The sequence below is a fragment of the Alosa sapidissima genome, chromosome 9, assembly GCF_018492685.1.
Source record: "Alosa sapidissima isolate fAloSap1 chromosome 9, fAloSap1.pri, whole genome shotgun sequence".
NCBI classification, from domain to species: Eukaryota; Metazoa; Chordata; class Actinopteri; order Clupeiformes; family Clupeidae; genus Alosa; species Alosa sapidissima.
In genome coordinates, this window is record NC_055965.1 from 31,889,643 (window position 1) to 31,913,991 (window position 24,349).

Below are 24,349 nucleotides of genomic sequence, written 5' to 3' on the forward strand. Positions count from 1 at the left end.
TATTAGATTCCACGTTACAGACGGAGACAACGTAAGGTACAACGGTATGTCGTTGATGAATATTGGACATTCCCTCAGAGGAAAAGAAGTTGTTCGGGAACGCGCTTCACCTCGTTATAAGCGCAAATTTATTAAATTGGTTGGGATAACATTTTGGGAATGGTGGTAGAAGTTTGCCCTGTCTCTATTTAATGTGATGTTTATATGTGATAATAAACAATGCGAATCAATATTGAGTCACTTTAGGCTACACCAATAATGAACCCTAAATGCTATATTTGGACAGGTTGTATTACGCAATAGGCTAGCCAACGGAAATTACTAAAATTAAGTAGACATATGGGATGTAAGAAACTTGTGGATAGCTGAAATATTTGCTGCACCCAGTGTGCATTTGCAGCTTGTTAAACCCGGTTAAACCTAGGCTACATTTGCAGGCAGACAAAATGAAGCCAACGCAAGTTGGACTTACCGATAAGCGCACATCCCTCGGGTATTGTGGTTCGAGCAGGCAAAGAGTCTGCAACTGTTGTTGGATATTTGGCTTTTGCCTCGACTGGCAGCCTGGTCATTTAAATCAAATGCATAGCCTAATCATGTCAATGTTGCAAGAAAGCAAACTAAATAAGTCATTGACATTTGTTTCGTTTTAAAACACTTGGGGAGAGTTACATCCAGATGTTGCTTTGTCATGGATTACAGGTATAACTACATCCTGTGCGTTTTAAAATAGTTTTCATGCACAACGCAATGAGTAGGCTAATAATTGGATATAGGTCATTGCATCTGCTAAAATGTATGGTCATAGTCAGTTACCTTGTCAACCCACACATAAGGCAAATAATAGCCTAATATGACAACATTTACATTTTTCTTTTATTAACGACAAAGTCCGGTATAATACAGACTAAACCATGTAGGCATTAAGTCAAATATCAGTAGCTTAATCCAAGTAGTTAGTTGTTTTATTTGTCGTCTTCCAGAAATCCAAACCAACATGGACGTGCGAGGACGCCCGTGCCCAACACTAAACTCGTGCATGAGCTGTCATCTACCAATCAGCATGTGCAAACTGGTGCCGGAAGTTGCAACCATGTAACGCCATGTTTTCAAAAATGTCAGCGGCCAAATGCCATGCTAACTGGCTGACGCTAACCCTTCAAATCCTGACCCCCTGGCTCCGGGCTACGAAAGGACAGCGATCGTACAATCCATTCAGACACCCAGCCAACGCCGTCTTCATCAGACATCGGGTCTAAGGTGGCGGACTTCCAAAGTTCCACCTCCTCTGCTAGCACACTCTGTCTCGATTCCAGCAGCTGTAAAAAAACAATTAGGCTAATAGACAATCAGCACTGTGCGATGCACTGCGTGACACGACACATTTATCAATGCACCTGGAAAATATTCACCAAAAAAAATCTTACCCTCTTTCTTCTCGATCGACTCAAAAAAATACACTTTAATAAAGCAACTTACACTGGTTCTGCTCACTTGTTCTTTTGCAAGGCTATAGGCTACTCTTAGCTTTGGTTTTAGGCTAGGGTACTTTTAGCTTAGCCAACAGTCATCAAACATATTTTTACCCAAGCTTGGGATTGTGCACCCGTCTTCTCTTCTCTTCCGTCTCCAGCTCACTGCGTCGGGATTAGTGTGTGCTTCACCTCACTGTGTGTTCACTGTGTGCTGAGTGTGTTTCACTAATTCACAGATTGGGATAAATGCAGAGACCAAATTTCCCTCACAGGATACTTATACTTATATTTAAATTGCTACACGTTTTTTTTTTAATCTCTGGATTGTTTTATGATAAGCAATATGACATGAGTGGTAAAGGATATTGCCATGGCGGTAATTCGGCCATTTGGTTAGGGAGACGTGCAGGGGGGTGCACTGACAATCCTGAAATTAAGGGCAGGTTTCTCTGATGTCTGCTGTGTATTTAGCTGTTACTTGTTATCTCGGCTCTTTGAAGTAAATATGCAGTTCACGATTACATAACGTTACTATGCTGGGGTAAGACTGTTTTTAGTGGCAGGCTAACACATACTGATGACTTGCGCTAGCCTAGCACCTGCGAACCCTGCAATTAGAAGGACTGGATGAAACGTGTTGAAAACGGTCTCCACTGATAAATATCACGCTTGCTTACTTGGAAATGAGGTCCTATGTCCAAAATCCTGAACCACCCCTTTAAGGCTTTCTTCTTCATAAAACGTGTCAGACATCATCACATTTTTGTCATTTACATTAGTAAGCTACAGGACAGTGTTTTTCAAAACATGATCTGTGCTAAAAAAAATAATAATGTGTTATTGTATTTCTGAAAATGCACTTCCGAATGCATCTCTGTCCCCCAGCACATTTCAAACAAAACTGACACCCGTGAGTATACAACCAGATAAATTGTGTCTTAGGCGAGATTTATACTCTCAGCCTACTGATTGCAACTCACTTGACTCCATTTGACATGTGGATTTTTAACTTTGGATCTTTGATAAAACTGAATAAACTGAAACTGAATAAGCTACTTGAATGCTGTCCACATTGGCAGGGTCAGCAGAAGGCAATCCTGCGCCCTGGGCGAAATAGGAATATGTTGCCCCCATGTTCATAGACTGTGTGCCACTTTTGACTGTGTGTAAGGCTGGGATAAACGATTATTTTTTAAACGATTAATCTAGCGATTATTTTTTCGATGCATCGATTAATCTAACGATTCATTTTTTCAGTCCGATTCGATTATCTCCCCATTAATTGACTAATAGCAATTTATACATGTTGATTTACATATCTGAATGAAAAAACATGAATTCCATAACATTGCAATATATGTTTATTGCTCTTAAAATTCCAAAATAAAAGACTATATGTATAATGCAAAGTAATGCATTCTTAGTCAGAGGAAGCATTCAATAAAGTTCAGTAGTGTATACACGAATCCGACGAACGTTCTGTGGAGGCTGCCATCTTGTGGAGACGCCATTACTGAGCTGTTACTGGTATGTAAACAAACCTCCGTGATAACGCACCCCCAATGACAGCTACAGCCAGGCAGTATGGCTTGTTGGGTTGATGATGTTAGACAGTGGCCCCCAGTCACAGATGAAGGTACAAGCGATCTTACAGATTATTTATCAAAATAGCTTAGAGTACAGAATGAGGAAATAAAGACATAATTGGGACTAGGTTGATATTATATCTACTTAACTACTGTAGCTAGCTAACGTTAGCAATAACTATGCTAGCTAGGCTAGCTAACGAGGTAACTATTGCAACCATTCAGAGTCAATAAATAAAATGAGCCCTGCAAGAGTAACGAAATTGACAAGCAGCTGTAAGTAAGCATGCTAAACTCGACATCCAAACAGTATTTCTAACGTTAGCTTTGAGATACTGCTTGATTGCATAACTTAACTCAATGTAATATGTTGTGATAAGAGCTAAGCAGAGTTAACTTTAATGCAGCAGTTTTGAACAAATTTGCGCAGCATGGTCACGATGCAGTGTGTACTGCCATATGACGTTTAAGACTAGACATTAATGAAAAAACTTTTCCACACTGGACACATTTATGAGGCATTTCTCCACTGTGTATTAGCATGTGGCTTTTAAGATTTGAACGTTTTGATAATGCTTTTCCACACTGGGCACATTTATGAGGCTTCTGTCCAGTGTGTATTATCATATGCTTATTAAGATTTGAAATTCGTGAAAAACCTTTTCCACACTGGACACATTTATGAGGCTTCTCTCCAGTGTGTGTAAGCATGTGGCGATGAAGATCTTGGGATGTTCTAAATGATTTTCCACACTGGGAACATTTATGATGCCTCTCTCCAGTGTGTACTACCATATGACGTTTAAGGTTTGAGGATATGTTAAAAGCTTTTCCACACTGGACACATTTATGAGGCTTTTCTCCAGTGTGTATCAGAATGTGGCGATGAAGATCGTTGGAAGATATAAATGATTTACCACACAGGACACATTTATGAGGCTTCTCTCCAGTATGTGTAAGCATGTGGCGATAAAGATCGTTGGAAGATATAAATGATTTTCCACACTGGGAACATTTATGAGGCTTCTCTTCAGTGTGTATCAGAATGTGGGTTCTAAGAGAAGAACTTTGTGAAAAGCCTTTTCCACACTGGACACATTTATGAGGCTTCTCTCCAGTATGTGTAAGCATGTGGCGATAAAGATCATTGGAAGATATAAATGCTTTTCCACACTGGGAACATTGATGATGCCTCTCTCCAGTGTGTACTACCATATGACGTTTAAGGTTTGACGATTTTTTAAAAGCTTTTCCACACTGGACACATTTATGAGGCTTCTCTCCAGTATGTGTAAGCATGTGGCGATAAAGATAATTGGAAGATATAAATGCTTTTTCTCCAGTGTGTATCAGTACATGAGTTTTAAGATTTGTAATTTGTGAAAATGCTTTTCCGCACTGATTACATTTATGAGGCTTCTCTCCAGTGTGTACTAGCATGTGGCGTTTAAGACTAGACATTACTGAAAAAGCTTTTCCACACTGGACACATTTATGAGGCTTTTCTCCAATATGTGTAAGCATGTGACGTTTGAGATTTGCGGAGGTTATAAAAGCTTTTCCACACTGGGCACATTTATGAGGCTTCCTTGAGGATGTTGTAAATGCTTTTTCACAATCAGAATATTTATGTGGCTTTTTGCAAGGCTTCTCATTTTCTGAGCGAGTTTGGTGTTTCTCAAGTTCTCTCAGGGCTGTGAAACTCTTCCTGCAGACAGTGCGGTGGGGCAGCCTTCCTTTGAGCTGCAGGTTGAGTTCGGCATTCTGTCCATGAATCTTCTGTTGCATTACATGTTGGTGTTCCGGTACACCTGGAAGAGTTACAACATGCACTTAGATTGTCAGATAGAGGTCATTAAAGATGCAGATACAGATAGATATAAATACGTCTGCATTTAATTGCCATGTTAAACTAGGTATGATCATTTGTTATGACACATTATTAGACTAGACATTACAGAACTCATGTCATCTATTCTAACGGTTATTCCTTATCAACCTACTAGGCTAGTTTGTGATATATAGTTCCGTTTAGAGGCAGTAGTAATCCAGATTTTATGATTGGTGTACTTGGCGGCCTTAAGAGGCAGTGCGGTATCTAAGATTCTATATCTATGGAAGCAACTATATACACACACACACACACACACACACACACATCATAAAGCCCGGCTGATTTATCGGCGGGCCGATATTAGGCATTTTCCAAACTATCGGTATCGGCATTTATAACGGCCAATAAATATTTTAAAATTAAATAAAGGAAAACCAAATATTGATCCTTCATTTAGATTTCCAGTATTGTTGTTACGTGGTTTGTCCACCAGATGGTGCAACTTCTTCCTGCAAGACACGCATGCTGCTTGACTTGGTTCCACTTCCGAGCCTACACAATGACAGCGAATTGCAACTTGGGTGTTTGTGTGTTCATGGTAGGATGATTTTCACATAGAATATAATTATCATCTCTTCTAGAAGCCTAAATAAACTTAAGAATGTTTATTGGACATGCTTGTTTTTTACTGCAGTAGGCTAGCGTTAATCTTAGAGCCACTGGTCACCAGCTTAATGTTACGTCCAAAGGTAAAGTAACTTTGGCATTGGTTGAGTGATGGAGGCTATTTTGGCGGTTGTCATATTTGTGAAACATAAACGCGGTCATGACCGAGTATATTGATAGCAGCACTATAATTGTCTCTTTCGACTGTGATCCCATTCATTTTCTGATCATAAAGAGAGGAGCTAAGTTAGTTAGCCACAGTGTCAACATTTAGCTAATACCATGGTTCACTGGTGGAAATACGACGCAACCTTAAAAACACTGGACTGGGACAGTTCTGTTGGCTAAGATTGTTTAGCTGTTGTTGACTTGTTCACAACACTGTCACATCTCTCAGACTGTCCTTGGTGGTCCTGTCAGTACTGTCAGTGAGTGTGAACTGTTGTATTAAGCTCACAAAGACTGCACACAAAATGTGAGCATATGAAACAAGTCTTCTGAGCTAACATTAATGCCCAAACACTCACATACTCCTCAGTTTCAGTGCATATTGATAACTCTCCTGTTGAGAATGTGTGCAGCTTTGAGTTTTTAGACATTCATATTGCTGACTCCCTCACCTGGTCCTTACATGTTATAAAGTGAGCACATCACTCGACACAGTGAGACTCTACTTTCTGAGATGTTTAAAGAAGATCGTTATGTCAACAGAAACCCTGCTCAACTTTTACCGGTCCAACATAGAATTTAAAAAGCATTTTAACTGGCTGTATTACTGGTATGGTTGGGTAACATCACTGCACATGATTACAAGCTCCTGATGAGAATTGTCAAAACTGCATCCAAAATCACAGGCCCACCACTACCGCAGGTAAATGACATGTACTCCACCCGCTGCAAGTAGAAGGCTTTATCATGAAAGACCACCCTCCTCAAAATATTTATAATCCCCTTCTGTCAGGGAAGAGGTTAAGATCCATTAGCGCCTGGACCTCTTGCCTGAGGAATAATTTCTATAAGGCGGTCAGACTTTGAATTACATTACATTTTTTTTGTTGACCAAAGTGACTTATACATGTCAGCTATATTACAAGGGATTACATTGTTCCCGGAGCAACTTGGGGTTAAATTGAACCGACAACTTTCAGGCTACTGCACGCTAGCCCAGCTCCTTAACCACTACACTACCACAGTTTAATTGTGGTTGACTGTTACATTTTCCATCAGTGTGTGTTGTCTCTGTTTCCCCTGTTTACCCCTATTAGTATTCTGTTTATGTCATGGTGTGAGCTGTACTTTTTTTTATTCATTTTACTTAAATTATTTCTTAAGCTGGTACATTTATTATTATGTATTGTTATATTGTACTTATTATGGGCTGAGGGAGAACCAAGGGCAGAAAGCATTTAGATACTTTAGATATTGTCATTCTCACAACATGGGAGCATGAGGAGAACGAAAAAAGAACTCAGGTCTCAGTGCCGACCGACTACTATAGTGATTATTAAATAAAAAATAAAAATAAAAAAACTTTTCCTCATGAGTCCTATCCTTCTAATAACATAAGAACAATACATGACAGTGTTTCAGAATAGCAGCAAGTAAGCACATGACCAATAAAACTTGAACTAGTTTCAGTCTTCAATTCTTTTGCATTTCAACAAAGGTGTTTATACCAAGCAAGGAAGTGCATGGTTTACAAAGGCTAAAAGCAAAGTAAAAGTAACATTTTGTAGATTGTGCAATGGCGGTTATCAAGGGAGTAAGGTAAGGGTGGGTGACTAGTCCCAAACAAAATTTTGAGATGACAAAATTGTCCCCACGAATATTTTAGCAAACTACAAACTCCTTTGTGCTGTTTGGACTATTCTGATGGCCAGGATGACAGTAAAAGAAACACTGTCACAAGGGGGTTTATCTGACACACACAACAGCGTCAAAGCATAGCCTAGGCCTACTTTGTACAGTTTGTAGTGACATTGTCAGAAAAGCGAGCGAGTGTGTATGCTAGTGTGTATGCTACATTTTCAGGGATGTCTACCAATACATAACCCAAAAAAGGCCAGTGTAAAACATTGTAATATTCCCTTTGCCCTTCAGCATGCACATTTTGCTCCTTTTTGTGCTTTGTAGATCAGCTATGCCACCAAACAAGAAAAGGAACATTCGAAGCTTTTTCATTATGTAGAGTCTTTTACCTTTTATTAACCCCTAATTTTTTGCACTTTTCCACTGCACTGATTACGTATGATGGCGTTACACTCAGAAACATCGGAAATGAATTGCCTTTTTTGTTTCGGGATGTTTTAATCGACGATTCTGCCTGACCGACTGAGATTCTCCGAGATGCATCAGGGAACCATGGAGACGCATCTCAGCGCAGAAGGAAAAAACACAGAGGAAAACGAGCCGGGGCCCGTAACAGATTGAGGAATAGAGCTCATAGGCCTCCACTGCCTAGCATTCTCCTAGCCAATGTCCAGTCTCTTGTGAACAAGATGGATGAACTAAGAGCGAGGATACAGTTTCAAAGAGACATCAGGGACTGTAACATTCTATGCTTTACTGAGACATGGCTAACTGAACTTGTACCGGACTGTGCCATCACTCCGGTGGAGTTTTTCTCTGCTGCTCGCTCTGACAGGACTGAGGAATCTGGAAAATTGAAAGGTGGCGGTGTTTGCATCATGACGAACAGCAAGTGGTGTGATCCTAGAAATGTCTTCGTTCTCTCAAAGTCCTGCTCGCCTCATCTAGAACATCTAGCGATCATCTGTCGACCCTTCTACCTGCCCCGTGAGTTTACTTCGGTAATATTCAACGCTGTCTACATTCCTCCACAAGCCAACACAGATGCTGCAGTTTCAGAATTGCAAGTGTTAAATAGACAACAACACACGCACCCTGAAGCTGCGCTTATTGTGGCCGGTGATTTCAATCAAGTACATCTGAACCGGTCCATGCCTAAATTTATTCAACACATTCACTTCCCTACACGTGGTGACAACACACTGGATCACTGCTACACACAGTTCAAGAACAGTTACAAAGCTAAGTCTCAACCAGCTTTCGGAAAATCAGATCATGCCGCTGTTTTCCTACTGCCTATGTACAAACAGAGAAGTCAGACGGACCCCCCAGTGACGAAGGAGGTCAAGCGCTGGACTGACCAATCGGAAGCCAGGTTACAGGACGCCCTTAGCAACGTTGACTGGGAGATGTTCAAGACGAACTCTGCTGACATAAATGAGTTTACGGAAGTATCATTGAGTTACATCAATATGCTAACTGATTCCATCATCCCAACTGTAAAGATCCGAAGCTTCCCTAACCATGGGTGGATAGAGAAGTGTGTACTAGCATGTGGGTTTTAAGATATGAAAGGTGCGCAAATGCTCTTCCACACTGGATGCATTTATGAGTCTTCTCTCCAGTGCGAGTTAGCATATGGATTTTAATATATGCAGGGTGCGCAAATGCTCTTCCACACTGGATGCATTTATGAGGCTTCTCTCCAGTGTGAGTTAGCATATGGATTTTAATATATGAAGGGTCCGCAAATGCTCTTCCACACTGGATGCATTTATGAGGCTTCTCTCCAGTGTGTATTAGCATGTGTTTCTTAAGATATGAAGGGTCCACAAATGCTCTTCCACACTGGATGCATTTATGAGTCTTCTCTCCAGTGTGAGTTAGCATATGAATTTTAATATATGCAGGGTCCGCAAATTCTCTTCCACACTTGACACATTTACACGGCTTCTCTCCACTGTGTGTCAGCATATGGACCTTAAGTTTCGATAACCGGTGAAAACCCTTTCCACAAGAGGAACATTTATAAGGTTTTTCTCCCGTGTGAATTTGCATATGGGATTTAAGATATGAAATTTGTGAAAAAGCTTTTCCACATTCGGAACAATGATGAGGCTTCTCACCCGTGTGTATTAGCATATGGGTTTTAAGACTTGAAAGGAACCAGAAAGCTTTTCCACAATGGGAACATTTGTGATGCTTCTCTCCAGGTTCATGAAGAAAAAGCATTTCCACACTGGACACATTTATGAGGCTTCTCTCCAGTATGTGTAAGCATGTGGTGTTTCAGGTTTGCAAAATTCACAAATGCTTTTTCACAAATACTACACTTATGAGGCTCCTCTCCTGAACGTATTGGGGTTTTAAGAGTTGAAATTAGTATAGAACGCTTCCCATACAGGTCAGAGTTTCTGTTCGAGTTCTGCTTTTTTGCAACAACAGCAGTGTGTGTTTGCTGGTGTTTCTCAAATCCTCTCAGGGCCGTGAAACTCTTCCTGCAGACCGTGCTGGGGTGAAGCCTTCTTTTGCGTTGCAGGTTGAGTTCATCATTCTGTCCATGGATCTTCTGTTGTGTTACATGTAACATTTGTAAAAGCTCTTTCGCACTTGACACATTTATGAGGCCTCCCTCTAGTGTGTATTAACAAAGGGGCTTTAAGATGTGACATTTTTGAAAAGGCTTTTCCACAATAGGCATTTTTATGTTGCTTTTTGCCAGTACTCTGCCTTTGATTAACACCACGAGAGTGTGTTTGCTGCTGTTTCCCGAATTCAGTATGGTCTGTGAAACTCTTCCTGCAGACTGAGCAGTGATAAAGCCTTCCTTTGAGTTGCAGGTTGAGTTCATCCTTCTGTCCATGGATCTTCTGTTGTGTTACATGTGGGTGTTCTGATACACCTGGAAGAGTTACCATAGAGACTTAGAATGACATATAGATGTTCCACATTCAGCAATTAAGTATTATCTGATGAGGAAACATTCAACTTCAAATAGAATTCACATGCATGAGTAGCATGGTGTACCAGTCAGTAGTTAGCTGAAGTGGGTATACTGAGATGTAGTCTACTGTTAGTGCTGGGCGGTATACCGGTTCACACCGTATACCGGTGTATATTTTCGTTATATTATGAATTTTTAATATACCGCCATACCGGTGTATTTGATTACACAACGTTTGGAACGCTGCGACACGCAACAGTGTTTCAGACGGGACTTTTTTCACACGCACGCATGGTGCCACTGCGAGGCATAGTGAGGGTAAACACAAAACACCTTAAGTTTTTCCCCTGAAGTATGACCCCTAAGGCTTAATTTCTCCTTAGGTAAGGGGTTTATTTAAGGGTGTTGCACAGAATAATACCTTAAATTGTTTCTTTAGTTAAGGAAAAACGTTAAGGGATACTGCATTGAAAAGGATTTAGCCTACCGTCACAACAATTCTATTGAGATTGTTCAACAGCTGTAACTAGCTGGCTAGTAGGTGATGTCGTTAGTTAGCAACCCATCGAACACAGTGAAGTTTAATGATCTTATCATTCAGCTCACCTTAAGAATATTAGCTGAAATTATCCAGGTAGCAAGTAAAGCATGTTATAGACGTGCACTGAGCAATACTAGCTGGCTAGTTAGAAATGATCCTGACTGTCATCAGTGTACCAAAACGAACTTTTTTGTTTTGCCTAGGCTAACTTTGGCAGGCTAACAAGACATCCACATGAAGTTAACGTTAGCCTACCACTAACGTCATGTAAACCACACAATAACAATACATTTCTGATAGGCCTATTTGACAGAGTAAGCATATTAACAGAGAGGTTTTATTTTAAATTGTATCATTTTCAAAAAAGTATAATTATTGCAAGTTGCACTACTTTTTGTATTGGTTTAATACAAGATGTTTGTGAAATTTGCACAGTAAAAGTTCTGTATTTTGACTGCAATTGTCTTTTCATTCTGATTAGATTCTTCATTAGAATCATGAGTGGCTCTTTGTAAACAGCATCATTTTCTGGGGCCATGCAAAACTGCATTACCACTAGTGTGGAGTTATTCTACATCATGACAGTAAAACAGACCATCCTTAGTCAATGTACTGCAGCAATTCCTCTCTCAACCTGTAGAAAATGCTGTGAACATCTGATTATGCATGGTAAAAAAATACCGTCATATACCGTGAAACCGTAAGAATTTTGAAAAATACCGTGATATACATTTTTGGTCATACCGCCCAGCACTATCAACCCCAAATCTTAATCCCCATCATTGCCTATTTTATATGGGTATACTAAGATGGTGATGCTATTTAAGTGGGTATACTGCGTAGTCCTGCATATCACATAGACCACACCACTTAATTCCAAGTCTCTATGGTAACCATTTCAGGTGTAGACTACTACACCACTGGTACCAGTACAACAAAAGCATCCATTTATTCAAACTCATTCAAACTCGTTTAAACTACCGGTATGTGCGAACTTCATAAGTTCTCGTAGGGAAACAGGACTGCAATACAAAAACAAACTCACTAAAATCACACATATTGCCTCCACACCATCCATCACACACCTAGCACATACAATAGCAGCTGAAATAAATTCTTCACACTACTTCCATCCGGCCGCAGATACAGCCCAGATAGCAATTTCCTTTGGGCCGGATCCGCATAAAAGCCATTAGATCCGCCTGTAGCGGACATACGGTATCTGACTGTGGGCCAGGTCTGCTCCTGATACAGGTTTCAGCTCTGCTGGCAATGCTGTTTTATCACCGGTTTACAGATTTGTCCCAGGTCCAATTTCCGCAACTCAACTGGAAGTCAGGAGATGCGTTTAAAATACAAAACACCGATTTGGCCCAAACCTGTGATACGGATATGAGCCGAAGGACCATTTGTTCACAGCAGACCCAGGTGGTAATGATATTAATTAAGGTGCTGATTCTGCTAAATTGACCTTTCCCTACTTCATTGTCAACTGGCTGCTAAAGAAAAAAAAAAGGTATTTTGGAATGGCACAAATTTAGAAACCATGGAACCATGGGGGTGCACTATGTTCCCATGGCCACTTCATTTCTACAGTAAGGCTGGAAAAGAAGATATAGCCTAGTTGGCGCAATATTGATCATATGCTCGTTTCATTATTTTTATTATTACCTAGCAGTGGTAAAAGTAGTCAATTGTTGTTTGTGTCAGATCAAACAGTGCTATGAGACAACCCCATATTCTTGCCACGCATGCAGAAGTCCAAGCAGTAACGTTAATCAAGGATCTTTGGTTTGCTCACTGTCAATCTTTTGACATGATTTGCCAGCCTGGACTAGGACAGCCCAACTTTTCAAGGTAGGCTCTGCTTTTCTGCTTTTTATCTCTGTTGGTTTATTCAGAGACAACAATAAGCAAACGAGCGATTGATAACTTTACTGTAAGGTTATACTATTATTTTCCAGCAATATAGGCTAGGCTACTAGCTAACGCCAACAGGATCACTGATGATAAAAAAACGAGTGTAATTGTGACATAACCTATTTTCAAAAAGGAATAAATGGCTCATGTTTATTTTTTGTTGTTTCAGATTGACCATGGAGATGACTGAGGAAGACAGCCTGAATATCGATGGGAACAGTGGAATTAACACGACTTAAACTTTGTCTGGGATTGCACTTCTACAGCCAGGTTGTTGAATAAAAAAAATAATAAGACACTTATGTGTAAAGTTTTTTTTACCCCCCTTGTGTTTGTAGCCTAGCTTATGTTTATCAGTTGAGCGTTGGGAAAACGTTACGAACTTCAGCCTGGGTGAACCTATAACGAACCTGTTAGCAAATGTGTAGCAAACAGATTTTTCAGGATAATTAGCCCTAATTACCAATCACATTTCACATGTCAAATAAAGCCGGCTGATGTCTGATAAACGGGTCCGTACCACACACAATAAGCGGACCCGTATTGCATATGATAAACAGATCTGGAACACGTCAGTAACATAGACTACCATACGGAACTGGGCCAGTCTTAGCCCTTATTGGTACCAGATCCGTCAAACGGATCCAGACCAATTTTGGACCGATGTGCGTTTGGACGCCGGATCAGGTCCATTATGCAGATCCGTGCCGGACGTTGTGGTAGGTGTGGCCCAGTTCCGTCCCAGTGTATGTTTGCTATCTGGGAGAGCACTGAACTGGACTAAAGCCTTAAAGGAAAATCCGGTTTTTAGCACTTTAAGGCCCTTTTCTGGTTTGTTTTAGATGAACTAGAGTGGTGGACACCGAAATTTTGACGATTGGTCATGTTTGAGTAGCCTACTACAGTATGCCCATTGCCAGCCACCCTGAGAAGTCAAAGGCGATTCAAAACGAGTCAGAAAAGTCGAGACAGGACCAATCGTCAAAATGTCGGTGTCCACCACTCTAGTACATCCAAAACAAACCAGAAAAGGGCCTTAAAGTGCTAAAAATCGGAATTTTCCTTTAAGACTTTTCTAATACCACTTCAAATGAACACCAATTTCTTTTCTACAGACCAAAGTGAACGGAACATAACCAGGGTAGCCTACTTTGGGGCACTGTATGCATGTTTGAGCATGATTGATCGGACTCGGCGAGAGTATCAGCTGCATAGATTCAGCGCAGACAAATGAATTTAGCTAGTTGTATGTTTTTCCAGTGCATGACTGAAATAAGCGTAGCAAGTACTGTAGGCTTCATGAAAGCGCAGCGGCAGTTTCTTAAGAGCAGCAGCTAAGCTACTATGTAGCTTAGTAGACTGGGTAAACCCAGCCTGATCTGCCGGCGATTTCTTTTTCGCCTTCTAGCTCAGGCTGGAAACCTGTGCATCTTTCTCTGGTCCCAGCACAATTGTAACGAAAGCAGCAATCACAACCTGGCTTATCCACCTGGCGCGCTATTGGAAGGTTTAAAACAAATAGCGGCGCGACGGCAAAGTCTCTCTCACCCTCTCTTCCCTTTAACCTCTCGGCGTCCTTTTTAGGTTAGCAAACAAATCAATCAAGTGTGTGTAAATACCATTCACTTCCATGTTTCTTTGCACAACCTGCACAAATCGCTCGATGCTTCCGCAGATCGCTGATAAATGGAACGTCACCCATTTTGTGTACGTCACTAAATATTAATTTCTATACAAACAAAGACGGCGGATCTAAAAAGAACCGCAAGCCCCCACCACATAATTGCATCACCACATAATTGTATGTAAATTAGCCATGTACCTAAAATTACATTTTACCGTGACTCGAAGACCTGTAAACAGTGTTGTAAGGGTGCTGGGCCTTTATCGGCCTGCTTTTAATCTGATTTTTAAGGCAGTAAATGCTCCCGTTAAGAACCAAACCAGATTTTGTTCAAATCTACACACCCATGGCTACTGAAAAATATAAGGTTCAGATATCAAATTTTATTTTGAAGTATTAAAAATCATCTTTGTTTTAACATTTTTGAACGAAAGGGGCAGAAATTGGTGCTTTTACGTTTACGATACATTGTTTTCACCAAGTTTCCTGCCTGGAATTTTTGCGTAACTCTGCAAATGTCACCCGGTTCCGTTGGTCAGACTGGTGAATGACTATCCAATTGAGTCATGACTATGCCAGTTGATCAAGCCTCTTGTGCAGTAGAAAATACAGACCAATGTTCAATCTTAAAAGTTAATTTTACTGTCTGTGGAGAAAAACAAGCAGCTTTGAAAGCTGTGCGGACCGGAAAAATATTTTAGCTTATTATTGCATCACCACTCAATAACTGAATAATCAATGCTGCACAAACAAATAGAATGTTGTAGCAATTATAGAATGAAGCTATAACAGTTAGTTTTAATAATTTTTAAACACGATTACTCAGTGATTTTGGAACTCATCCAGTTTCAAAACTTTTTCCATTTCTATATTGAATTTTCAATATAATCCAACAGAGACACGTACAATATTTTATATATAATTATATAAGTTTGGCTGGTCCTGTTATCTTATAATAATTCAGCCTCCCAGGTTCAACACCAAAAAAGCCAACTGCTAGATTTCGCTAACCGCTAGCGTCTAGCTCACAAATTACACAGCAAAGGACAACTGCATTGAGTTCAAACAAGGGTAAGCAAATAAACGTCCACATCTGGCCGAAAGGAGACTCATCACAGCAAACTGCCATTTTAATGTCTTTGTGGCCAAGCTAACCAACATCAAATTGGCTAAATTGTATAGCTGAATAACTGTTAATGTGTTACGTTAACACACCAGACACCTATTCAGCCTTTCCTAACTTGCCTTTCCAGATTAAATGTATGTTCTTGGTCTTGGATTGTGTGAAATACATTTCTAAAGACTTATAGTCCCGTGCGACTTTATATGGCTTTTTTCCTCTTCACAACAAATTTTTGACTGATACGACTTATACTCCAGAGTGACTTAAACACGACTAAATCCACAGCTGACATGCTATTTCGGAATAAAAATCATTGAGGTTGTCTGCTTAATGCATGGTTGGAATAGGCTAAAGCCTATATAGGTTAGTTTGACACAACTTGGTTGGTTGGTGATAATCAGTTAGACTGGAACTGTTTTTTGTTCCAGCACTCTAACGTGCTTATATTTGAAAGTGTGCCTGCCCTGATTTCAAAAATATTTATCATCTTACGAGAAACATAGGCTGCCGGACCTGCCATTTAAACGCATTTGGGCTGGAGGATAAAAAAAAAATTGTCCACTACGCAAACAAGACATCTGTCAACTTCTTGCTCGTTATTTACATAAGTAGTGAATTGTTTGCACTTAAAAAAAGTATTTATGTGACTGTCACTTATCCGTTCTAAATGGGCCTACATTTTCTTATCGCTTAACGGTGAATAGGCGATTGAGGAGCTTCGACTATCGGTGATGAAAAAAATCCAATGTGGACAACCCTACTATAGTTTGCCCTGCTAAATGTGAAAATTGTAAGAATTAAATTTGAATAATTTGTCTGGGTTCAGCCCTTTTAACACAGTCACAGATTAATATGTGGGTGCGCGTGTGTGTGTGTGTATATATATATCTTACTGGTCTCGATGTGATGTGCATCTCTGTTGGTCTGCGTCTGCATCTCCTCCTCCTTCCCTCGCTGTCCTTGTGTTCTACAGCAGTCCACCAGCACCACTGATACCCTCTTCATCTGGGCCAGAGACACAGGGTCTGTAGGGGACAGGTCTGTTTAGGAGCTGAGGACTCCAGTGTAAATGTTGGAGCACAGGCAGTGTTCAATTGAGAGAGCAGACACATTTAGCCTATAGCCTTAAAGAGAGAGAGTGTGTGTGTGTGTGTGTGTGTGTTTGTGGGCCAGAGACACAGGGTCTGTGGGGAACAGGTCTGTTTAGGAGCTGCTGACTCCAGTGTAAATGTTGGAGCAAAGACCGTGTTCAATTGTGACGGCATCAACACATTTTAGCCTATGGCCTACGTGATGTAAAATAGGTATGAAAATGCTACAATTGGCTATTATTGTTCATATTGAATGGATTTTGAGTGAAGCCAAGAAGATTTAGCTATTTATTCAAGGAAAGGTGAGGCAGTGTAGAGGCTGGTGTTGAATTAATTTACACATTTCCACAACAACTGACATAAAAGTCTATTATCATTGTGACGGCCTGTTAGGCCTTCTGCTCGTTTTCTGTCTGTCTTGTCTACAAGTGAGTGAGTGAGTGAGTGACTGACTGACTGACTGAGTGAGTGACTGACCGACCAAGTGACTGACTGAGTGACTGACTGTGTGTGTGTGTGTGTGTGTGTGTGTGAGAGAGAGTGTGAGTGAGTGAGTGCATATGAGTGAGTGAGTAAGTGTGTGTGTGAGTGACTGACTGACTGAGTGACTGAGTGACTGACCAAGTGACTGACTGAGTGAGTGAGTGAGTGAGTGTGTGTGTGTGAGAGAGAGAGAGTGAGAGAGTGTGTGTGTGTGAGTGAGTGCATATGAGGACTATTTAAACAGATAATGTCTCACACTAATCAAAACTTTGTTATGGGATAAAGTTTTTTAAATTGTGTTGGTTAAAAATGACTATTGTCAGTTTAGAACTTCTCAAATATCAATATCAGCCTTCAAAATCCCATATCAGTCGGGCTCTAATACATAATGTATATTTCACATACAGAGTTATGTTTAAAGGAAAGATTCGGGTTAAAACCTGAGGTTTATTTATGGATGATGCGTTCAGACCGTTTGGGAAGGAAATTATGTTAATCGGTGGAGGAGATTATTGTTTGCATTAGCAAATAAATGGTTTATAGCTATGGAGCATGGAGCCCCAGGTGTACTGTTAGTCTATTCCCCCCAATAGACCTTTAGAGATGATGCGGCATCTAGGTTTCTATATCTGTTAGTCTATTCCCCCCAGTAGACCTTTAGAGACAGTGTGGCATCTAGGTTTCTATATCTATTTAGGTAATGGTTTATATTTCTCATTAAGAGTCGTATTTAAAGGAAATATCTTGGATTAAAACAAACTGGTGTCTATTAATGGATGACAAAGAGTTCTCTTTTGTTTGGGAGCAAAATTATGTTAATCAGAGGAGTTTTGAGCTAGATAGTTATTTGCATTAGCAATGAAATGGTTTATAGCCTGTAGCTATGGAGTTTGGAGCCATGTAAAAATAAATTCCTATTTTCAAACCAAGTGAAAGCGAGAGTCCCTACAGACATACGGTAGGACTATTAACTTTGAACGTTTTCATAGAGGCTAAAACAAGGGTTGTTTCTGAAGGAAGCGCATTGCCTAACTTTGTGTTTCCAGCGTTGTACAGATCTGGATGAACGTGATGCATGTTTGTATAGACCCTTTCAACAATAAAAACAAAAACAATGCTTGAACGTTCTATTTGGTTCCCAATCTACTTCCTCTGCATTAAGATAACATATGTAATGTTAAAACGGAGCCTTGTGGGGCCAACTATGATGCTGATAATGGAACTCTCTTGAAAGGGTCTAGTAAGATTTAGCCAGATCTGTGCAGTGCTGCGAGAAGTCAAACGCGCCCAGTGATTTGACGCTTTTAGATCACAAAGTAAGGTAATGCACTTGTTTCTTAAATAGCCACTAGGCTAAATTGTGATAATGTAGTCCCATTCAGAGGCACTAGTAATCCATATTTCATGATTACATACAATGCGGTTTCTATACTATTGGTTACACTAATACATAATGGTTTATATTTCACAATAAAATGTTTAAATTATTCAATGAACGGCTCCTCTGTTGAATGTTATTAAAAGAAACGCATTAGTATATTTTATTGAGCAAAAATTCAAGTTTACATTGGTTATAACCATTTCTCTGTAGAATCAATGCATTGCAATGAACAATGTGGTCAAAAAAATTAAAAATAAAAAATGAAATAAAAAACAAGAAAGAAAAAAACAAGATATTAAAATAATAAATTTCTTGCTACTCATTTAAAAACATACATTTCACAGAAAAGATCCTTGTAGAGTTTGCACATAGAAAGCAAAGATTGATGGGTTAATACTTTGCAGGAGCTGCAAAATCTGATATCTGATACTTTCGCATACAACTATTTGACATAAAATAAGTCCAAATCTTCCTAAATTAAGACAAACAATTTAAGATACATTTACTTAGCCAATTGACAGATAATTTTACTTGTTTTTTGTCCTAATTTAATTAGATTTTGACTTACTTTGAGCTTTTTCGTAAAATTATTTGGCTTAAAATAAGTATACTAAAAACAATACAAACTAGATTTTTTTACGTTAATATAAGATTATAACACTTGGCTAGATATCAGTTTTTGCAGTGTACAAGTTGGTTTACTATCAAAAATGTGACACTCTTATGAGTTTAAAAGAAAACTTGCATAGTTCTGTAGTGTTTGCCATTATATGGTTTTTTTATGGATTTCAGCATGGATCTAGAATGGGGCTGGGGGTCTTCTGCCCCACCTAATGTGTCTTACATACTCAACATTCCGGACTGGTAGCGCAACAATGTGACGTCAAAATGACGTAGATCTCGCTGGCACGCCAGGATTTTGGCTAGTTCGCGCCAGGTCGTGCACCACTATTTTTTTCAGCTGAGGGCACCAAAGCAGAAACCGTAAAATGGATTAGTTCGAGGGCAAACAAGAGTTGCAGTTCGAAGGACTGTTGTTACAATCGTGAATTTTGAATGGTTTGCTGGATAAGTTAACAAAGTTACCAGTGAGAGTCGCCACACATGGAATTAAGAGGACATGATAGAAAAGATTTATTTTCAACCAAGGATATCTGCTAAGACTTGAACAAAATCTCTTTCCACTTTAGGAAATTACACAAACTCAGCCCGCTGCTAGCTAGCTAGCTAGCTAAAATGTTTAAATTATTAAAATATCCCTTGTGATGAATAAAGTATCTTTCTATCTATCTGTCTGTGGGATCACAGAGGCTAGCTTTTATCTTTTACTGTCTCTATGGATTTTACTGCCATTGACGCCAATGCTACAGACAGCTTATTCTACTGTGTAAAGTAGGTAGCGATAGCCTTTTCACAACAGCGACCGCTCTGTTCAGGAGAATATTGCAACTAATGGTGCGACCACCTCGCGTGAGTATAAATGGTTACTCCGCTCCTGTGACGTCACATTGTCGCGCTACAGGTCGGGAATGGCGAGTGTGTAGGCGCCTTAATATGTGGCCGACTGACTGAAATTGCATACAAATTCACACCCCTCCTTCTCGGTTGTATTGCTCGCAAAGTACTCGTCCCACGCACATCATGTGAATGAGCGGAAGCAGGGCTTTCCAATTATATTAGCGCCAAGAGAAAAGTAATGTTAAACTGACATGACATTCTGCACACCCATTACTCTCAGTGAAAGATCTCACAAACTCTTCACTCAACACATGGCAAGCCATATATCAAAATAAACAGCAGACCTTACCGGATATGAGGATATGAAGCATGCATCTGTACAATAAGTTGTGGAGTGTGGTTTTGAAATTGCACAATACTACATGGTTGCCAAATTTGGGCTGAATTTCTAATGTAAACTATTTATGTCAGTACATACATTCTTGTAAATTGCTTAGCAATAGAGTATCCTTTCTATTCCATTTTCTATCTATTCATTTCAACTGATGACAGAAAACAAATAAATTGCATCCACATATCCTTATGCATTATGCACAACTATTTTTCCAAACTCAAGCAAGCCTTCCTCAAAAATGATCTTGAATCCTTAAAGCGGCAGACCACCACCAAAACAATGTAATATCATTAAATGATGTTAATAGTTTAGCTCAGGGGGGTAGTGACCTATTATCAATAATAGTTTTCTGTGCTGTGCCATTTTATTTTATTATTTTTTTGTTTCATATGAATTTCTACCAATAATGTCCTCCGGTAATTGAAAAAGCAAAAGAAAACCATGAATAATCCTGTCTATGCTGATAGGTTTTTGTTGTGACTGATAATCCTTTGTAACTACCATTTTTTCCATAGCAGATGCTTTGAATCGGTTGATGTTAGGCCGTGTCATATTTGCAACTTAATCTGTCCATTTCTTTTGACAAGACTCGCCAGAAGTCCTCATCTAAGGAGTCATTCAACATTTTCTTCTGGGGCAGTATGCCCCCCCCCAGCATAACTGTGACTAACACCCTATTGCTGGAAAAAATGTCTAGGGGAAACAATGATTTTGGGTTCCCAAATCAAAGCCTACATGATGTTTATTGTCCATTCATTGTGCCCCCCCATCAATGATGAATGAGTCTTCACACTTTGATCAATGGTGAGGCTTCTCTCCAGTGTGTGTTTGCATGTGGCGTGTTAAATCTGCCATTCTTGGAAAAGCTTTTTCACTCTAGGCACAATAATTAGGCTTCTATCCAGTGTGTGAGAGCATGTGACGTCTTAGGTCTGAAAGTCTTAGAAAAGCGTTTTTACACTGGACACATTTATGAGGCTTCTCACCAGTGTGTATTCGTACATGGGTTTTAAGAGCTGAATTTTGGGTAAAAGATTTTCCACAATGGACACATTTATGAGGCTTCTCACCGGTGTGTATTAGCACATGGGATTTCAGATGTGAAATTTGTAAAAAAGCTTTTCCACATCGGACACATTTATGAGGCTTCTCTCCAGTATGTGTGCGTATGTGAGTTTTAAGAGTTGAGAGGAGTGTAAAAGCTTTTCCACACAGGGCACATTCATAAGGCCTCTCTCCAGTGTGCATTAGTAAATGGTTTTTAAGATCTGAACTTTGTGAAAAAGCTTTTCCACACTGGACACATTTATGAGGCTTCTCTCCAGTGTGTGTTAGTACATGGTATTTAAGAGCTGAACTTTGTGAAAAAGATTTCCCACATTGGACACATTTATGAGGCTTCTCTCCAGTATGTATGAACATGTGGGTTTTAAGAGTTGAGAGGTATTTAAAAGATTTTCCACACTGGGCACATTCATGAGTCTTCTCTCCAGTGTGTATTAGTAAATGGTTTTTAAGATCTGAAATTAATGAAAAAACTTTTCCACATCGGACACATTTATGAGGCTTCTCTCCAGTGTGTATGAGCATGTGGCTTCTAAGAGACGAGATGTGTGTAAAAGCTTTTCCACACTGGGCACATTTATGAAGCTTCTCTCCAGTGTGAGATAAAATATGGGATTGAAGTAGTGAAACTATTGAGAACCCTTTTCCACACTGCACACATTTATGAGGCTTCTCTCCTGTGTGTATTAGTACATGGGTTTTAAGAGCTGACCTTTGTGTAAAAGATTTTCCACATTGGACACACAGATGAGGCTTCTCGCCGGTGTGTATTAGCACATGGTATTTTAGATGTGAATTTTGTAAAAAAGCTTTTCCACATCGGACACATTTATGAGGCTTCTCTCCAGTATGTATGCGTATGTGAGTTTTAAGAGTTGAGAGTCGTGTAAAAGCTTTTCCACACTGGGAACATACATAAGGCCTCTCTCCCGTGTGTATTAGTAGATGGTCTTTAAGATTTGAGAGTCGCACAAAAGCTTTTCCACACTGGGCACATTTATGAGGCCTCTCTCCCGTATGTGTTAGTAAATGGGTTTTAAGATGTGAAGTTTTTAAAAAAGTTTTTCCACAATTGACACATTTATGTTGTCTTTTGCCAGTACTCTGGCTTTGATTAACACCAAGAGAGTGTGTTTGCTGGTGTTTCTCAAGTTCACTTAGGGTCTTGAAACTCTTCCTGCAGACTGTGCAGTGGTGAAGCCTTCCTTTGAGTTGCAGGTTGAATTCATCATTCTGTCCATGGATCCTCTGTTGTGTTACATGTGGGTGTTCTGATACATCTGGAAGAGTTACCATATGCACTTAGAATTACAGATGTTCCACATTCAGCAGTTAAATATCGATTCAGCAAGTATTTATATGTAAAACTTGGTATACAGTGCCTGTGGAAGTATTCACCCCCTTGGATATTTCCCCCTTTTTTGCTTTTAAAAATGGTTAATTAATCAAATATAGCCGCAAGCAGCGATGGTGGGCCCGAGTGACATTGTGACATTTCAGAATTCAACAATGCACTCACATTTAAATGTAAATCAGGTATATAGGCCAAGTATACTATACAAGCAATTTGATCTCTATAGTTCTCCCATCCACGAATTAGTGAAACACACAGAGCACACAGTGAACACACATTGAGATGAAGCACACACTAACCCTGGGCTGCCTGCTACAGAGGTGCTCGGGGAGCAGTGAGGGGTTAGGTGCCTTGCTCAAGGGCACTTAAGCCGTGGATGTGGGCATGGGAGAGCAGTGCTCAATCACTTCGGTGATTCCACGTAGTGTATAAAGTTGTGAGGTGTAATGTGATGAACCATCTTATGGCATTGATTCTCACAGAACTAAAGTTACGTCAAGTAGGTTAACCTTCCGTTTTCAAAACAAAACTTCAAAACTTATCAACAAAAGATGACGCAAACCCGACCTTTCACGTTTGTATTGGGGAGTGCAATGTTCCAACATTCCATTTGTTTACTATGCGAGAGTAGGGGAGAACTGGCACCATCATAACACTTTTCCATTCTCTTTTCTAAGCACCCAAATATGTTATCTTGGTAGTTAAAAAAGTTATTGAAATTGGAAGAAATAGACAGAAAAAGAGAGAAAGAAAGTAAGAGAAAGACATTTTAAATGATTTGCAGTCAGGTTTTCGTAAAAAAAACACAGCACTATCACTGCCACTATGAAAGTGTTACATGAGAATATTGTGCTGCACTGTTCTTAGATCTTTCAAAGGCATGACACAGTTGACCACTCTGTCCTGTCTCAGAGATTGGTGGATATTGGAATGTCTTCAAAAGCTGGCAAATGGTTTGGCAACTACTTGAGTGGCCGAACACAAAGTATTCAGGTTGATGGTGTGTCCTCAAACTCCTTACTTATACAAAATGGTGTCCCCCAGGGGTCCATTTTGGGTCCCATTCTATTTACTATTTATATAAATGATCTGTGTCAAAATGTAACAAAGGCAAAGTATCATTTTTATGCAGATGACACCATTTTGTATTGTTCTGCCTCATCCTTAGCAAATATATCAGAAGACTTGCAATCTGCGTTTAACATAATTCAGAAGAATCTCAATAAATTGAGACTTCTACTAAACTCTGACAAAACTAAAATGATGTGCTTCTCTAAATCAGTGTTTCTCAAACTTTTTCAGACCAAGGACCACTTAACCAATAAAAAAAACCTCACGGACCACCTAACTAAAAAAAAAACAAAAAAACAGTAGACCTACTTCAACTGTATATTACACAGTAGACCTACTCACTGAACCACCTTGCTTATTGTATTTGCACCTTGCTTATTGTGTCAGAAGATTCATTTAAACTGGCCTAGCTTACATAAGCAGTGTTGCAGAACTGTCTGGATTTACATACAATTTGGTTCAATATTGCAAAAAACTCATCTATATTATATTTTACCACGTCTGCTCGCGGACCACTTTGGTCAGCTTGC

The 24,349-nt window shown here is 39.7% G+C and overlaps 4 protein-coding genes across 4 annotated transcripts in view; all 4 read right to left on the reverse strand.

Annotated features, from left to right (window-relative positions):
• The window catches only part of LOC121718875 (zinc finger protein 708-like), a 137,977-nt gene that overhangs the window by 106,768 nt on the left and 6,860 nt on the right, over nt 1-24,349 (reverse strand). The window contains exon 3 of the mRNA XM_042104252.1: nt 16,416-16,547. Coding sequence (XP_041960186.1) covers nt 16,416-16,547 — 132 coding nt within the window. The remainder of the gene's footprint in view (nt 1-16,415; nt 16,548-24,349) is intronic.
• Nucleotides 1-24,349, reverse strand: part of LOC121718839 (zinc finger protein 665-like) — an 81,799-nt gene that overhangs the window by 19,938 nt on the left and 37,512 nt on the right. Inside the window, exon 4 of the mRNA XM_042104162.1 lies at nt 9,154-9,178. The gene's annotated coding sequence lies outside the window, so the exon portion shown is untranslated. The remainder of the gene's footprint in view (nt 1-9,153; nt 9,179-24,349) is intronic.
• On the reverse strand, nt 3,446-4,386 carry LOC121718976 (zinc finger protein 708-like). Its single transcript, XM_042104456.1, has one exon. The coding sequence runs from the start codon at nt 4,358-4,360 to the stop codon at nt 3,497-3,499; it is 864 nt and encodes a 287-aa protein (XP_041960390.1). The 5' UTR covers nt 4,361-4,386; the 3' UTR covers nt 3,446-3,496.
• LOC121718789 (zinc finger protein 708-like) overlaps nt 18,604-24,349 on the reverse strand; it is a 712,111-nt gene continuing 706,365 nt past the window's right edge. Inside the window, exon 10 of the mRNA XM_042103954.1 lies at nt 18,604-22,674. Coding sequence (XP_041959888.1) covers nt 21,227-22,674 — 1,448 coding nt within the window. The 3' untranslated portion in view covers nt 18,604-21,226. The remainder of the gene's footprint in view (nt 22,675-24,349) is intronic.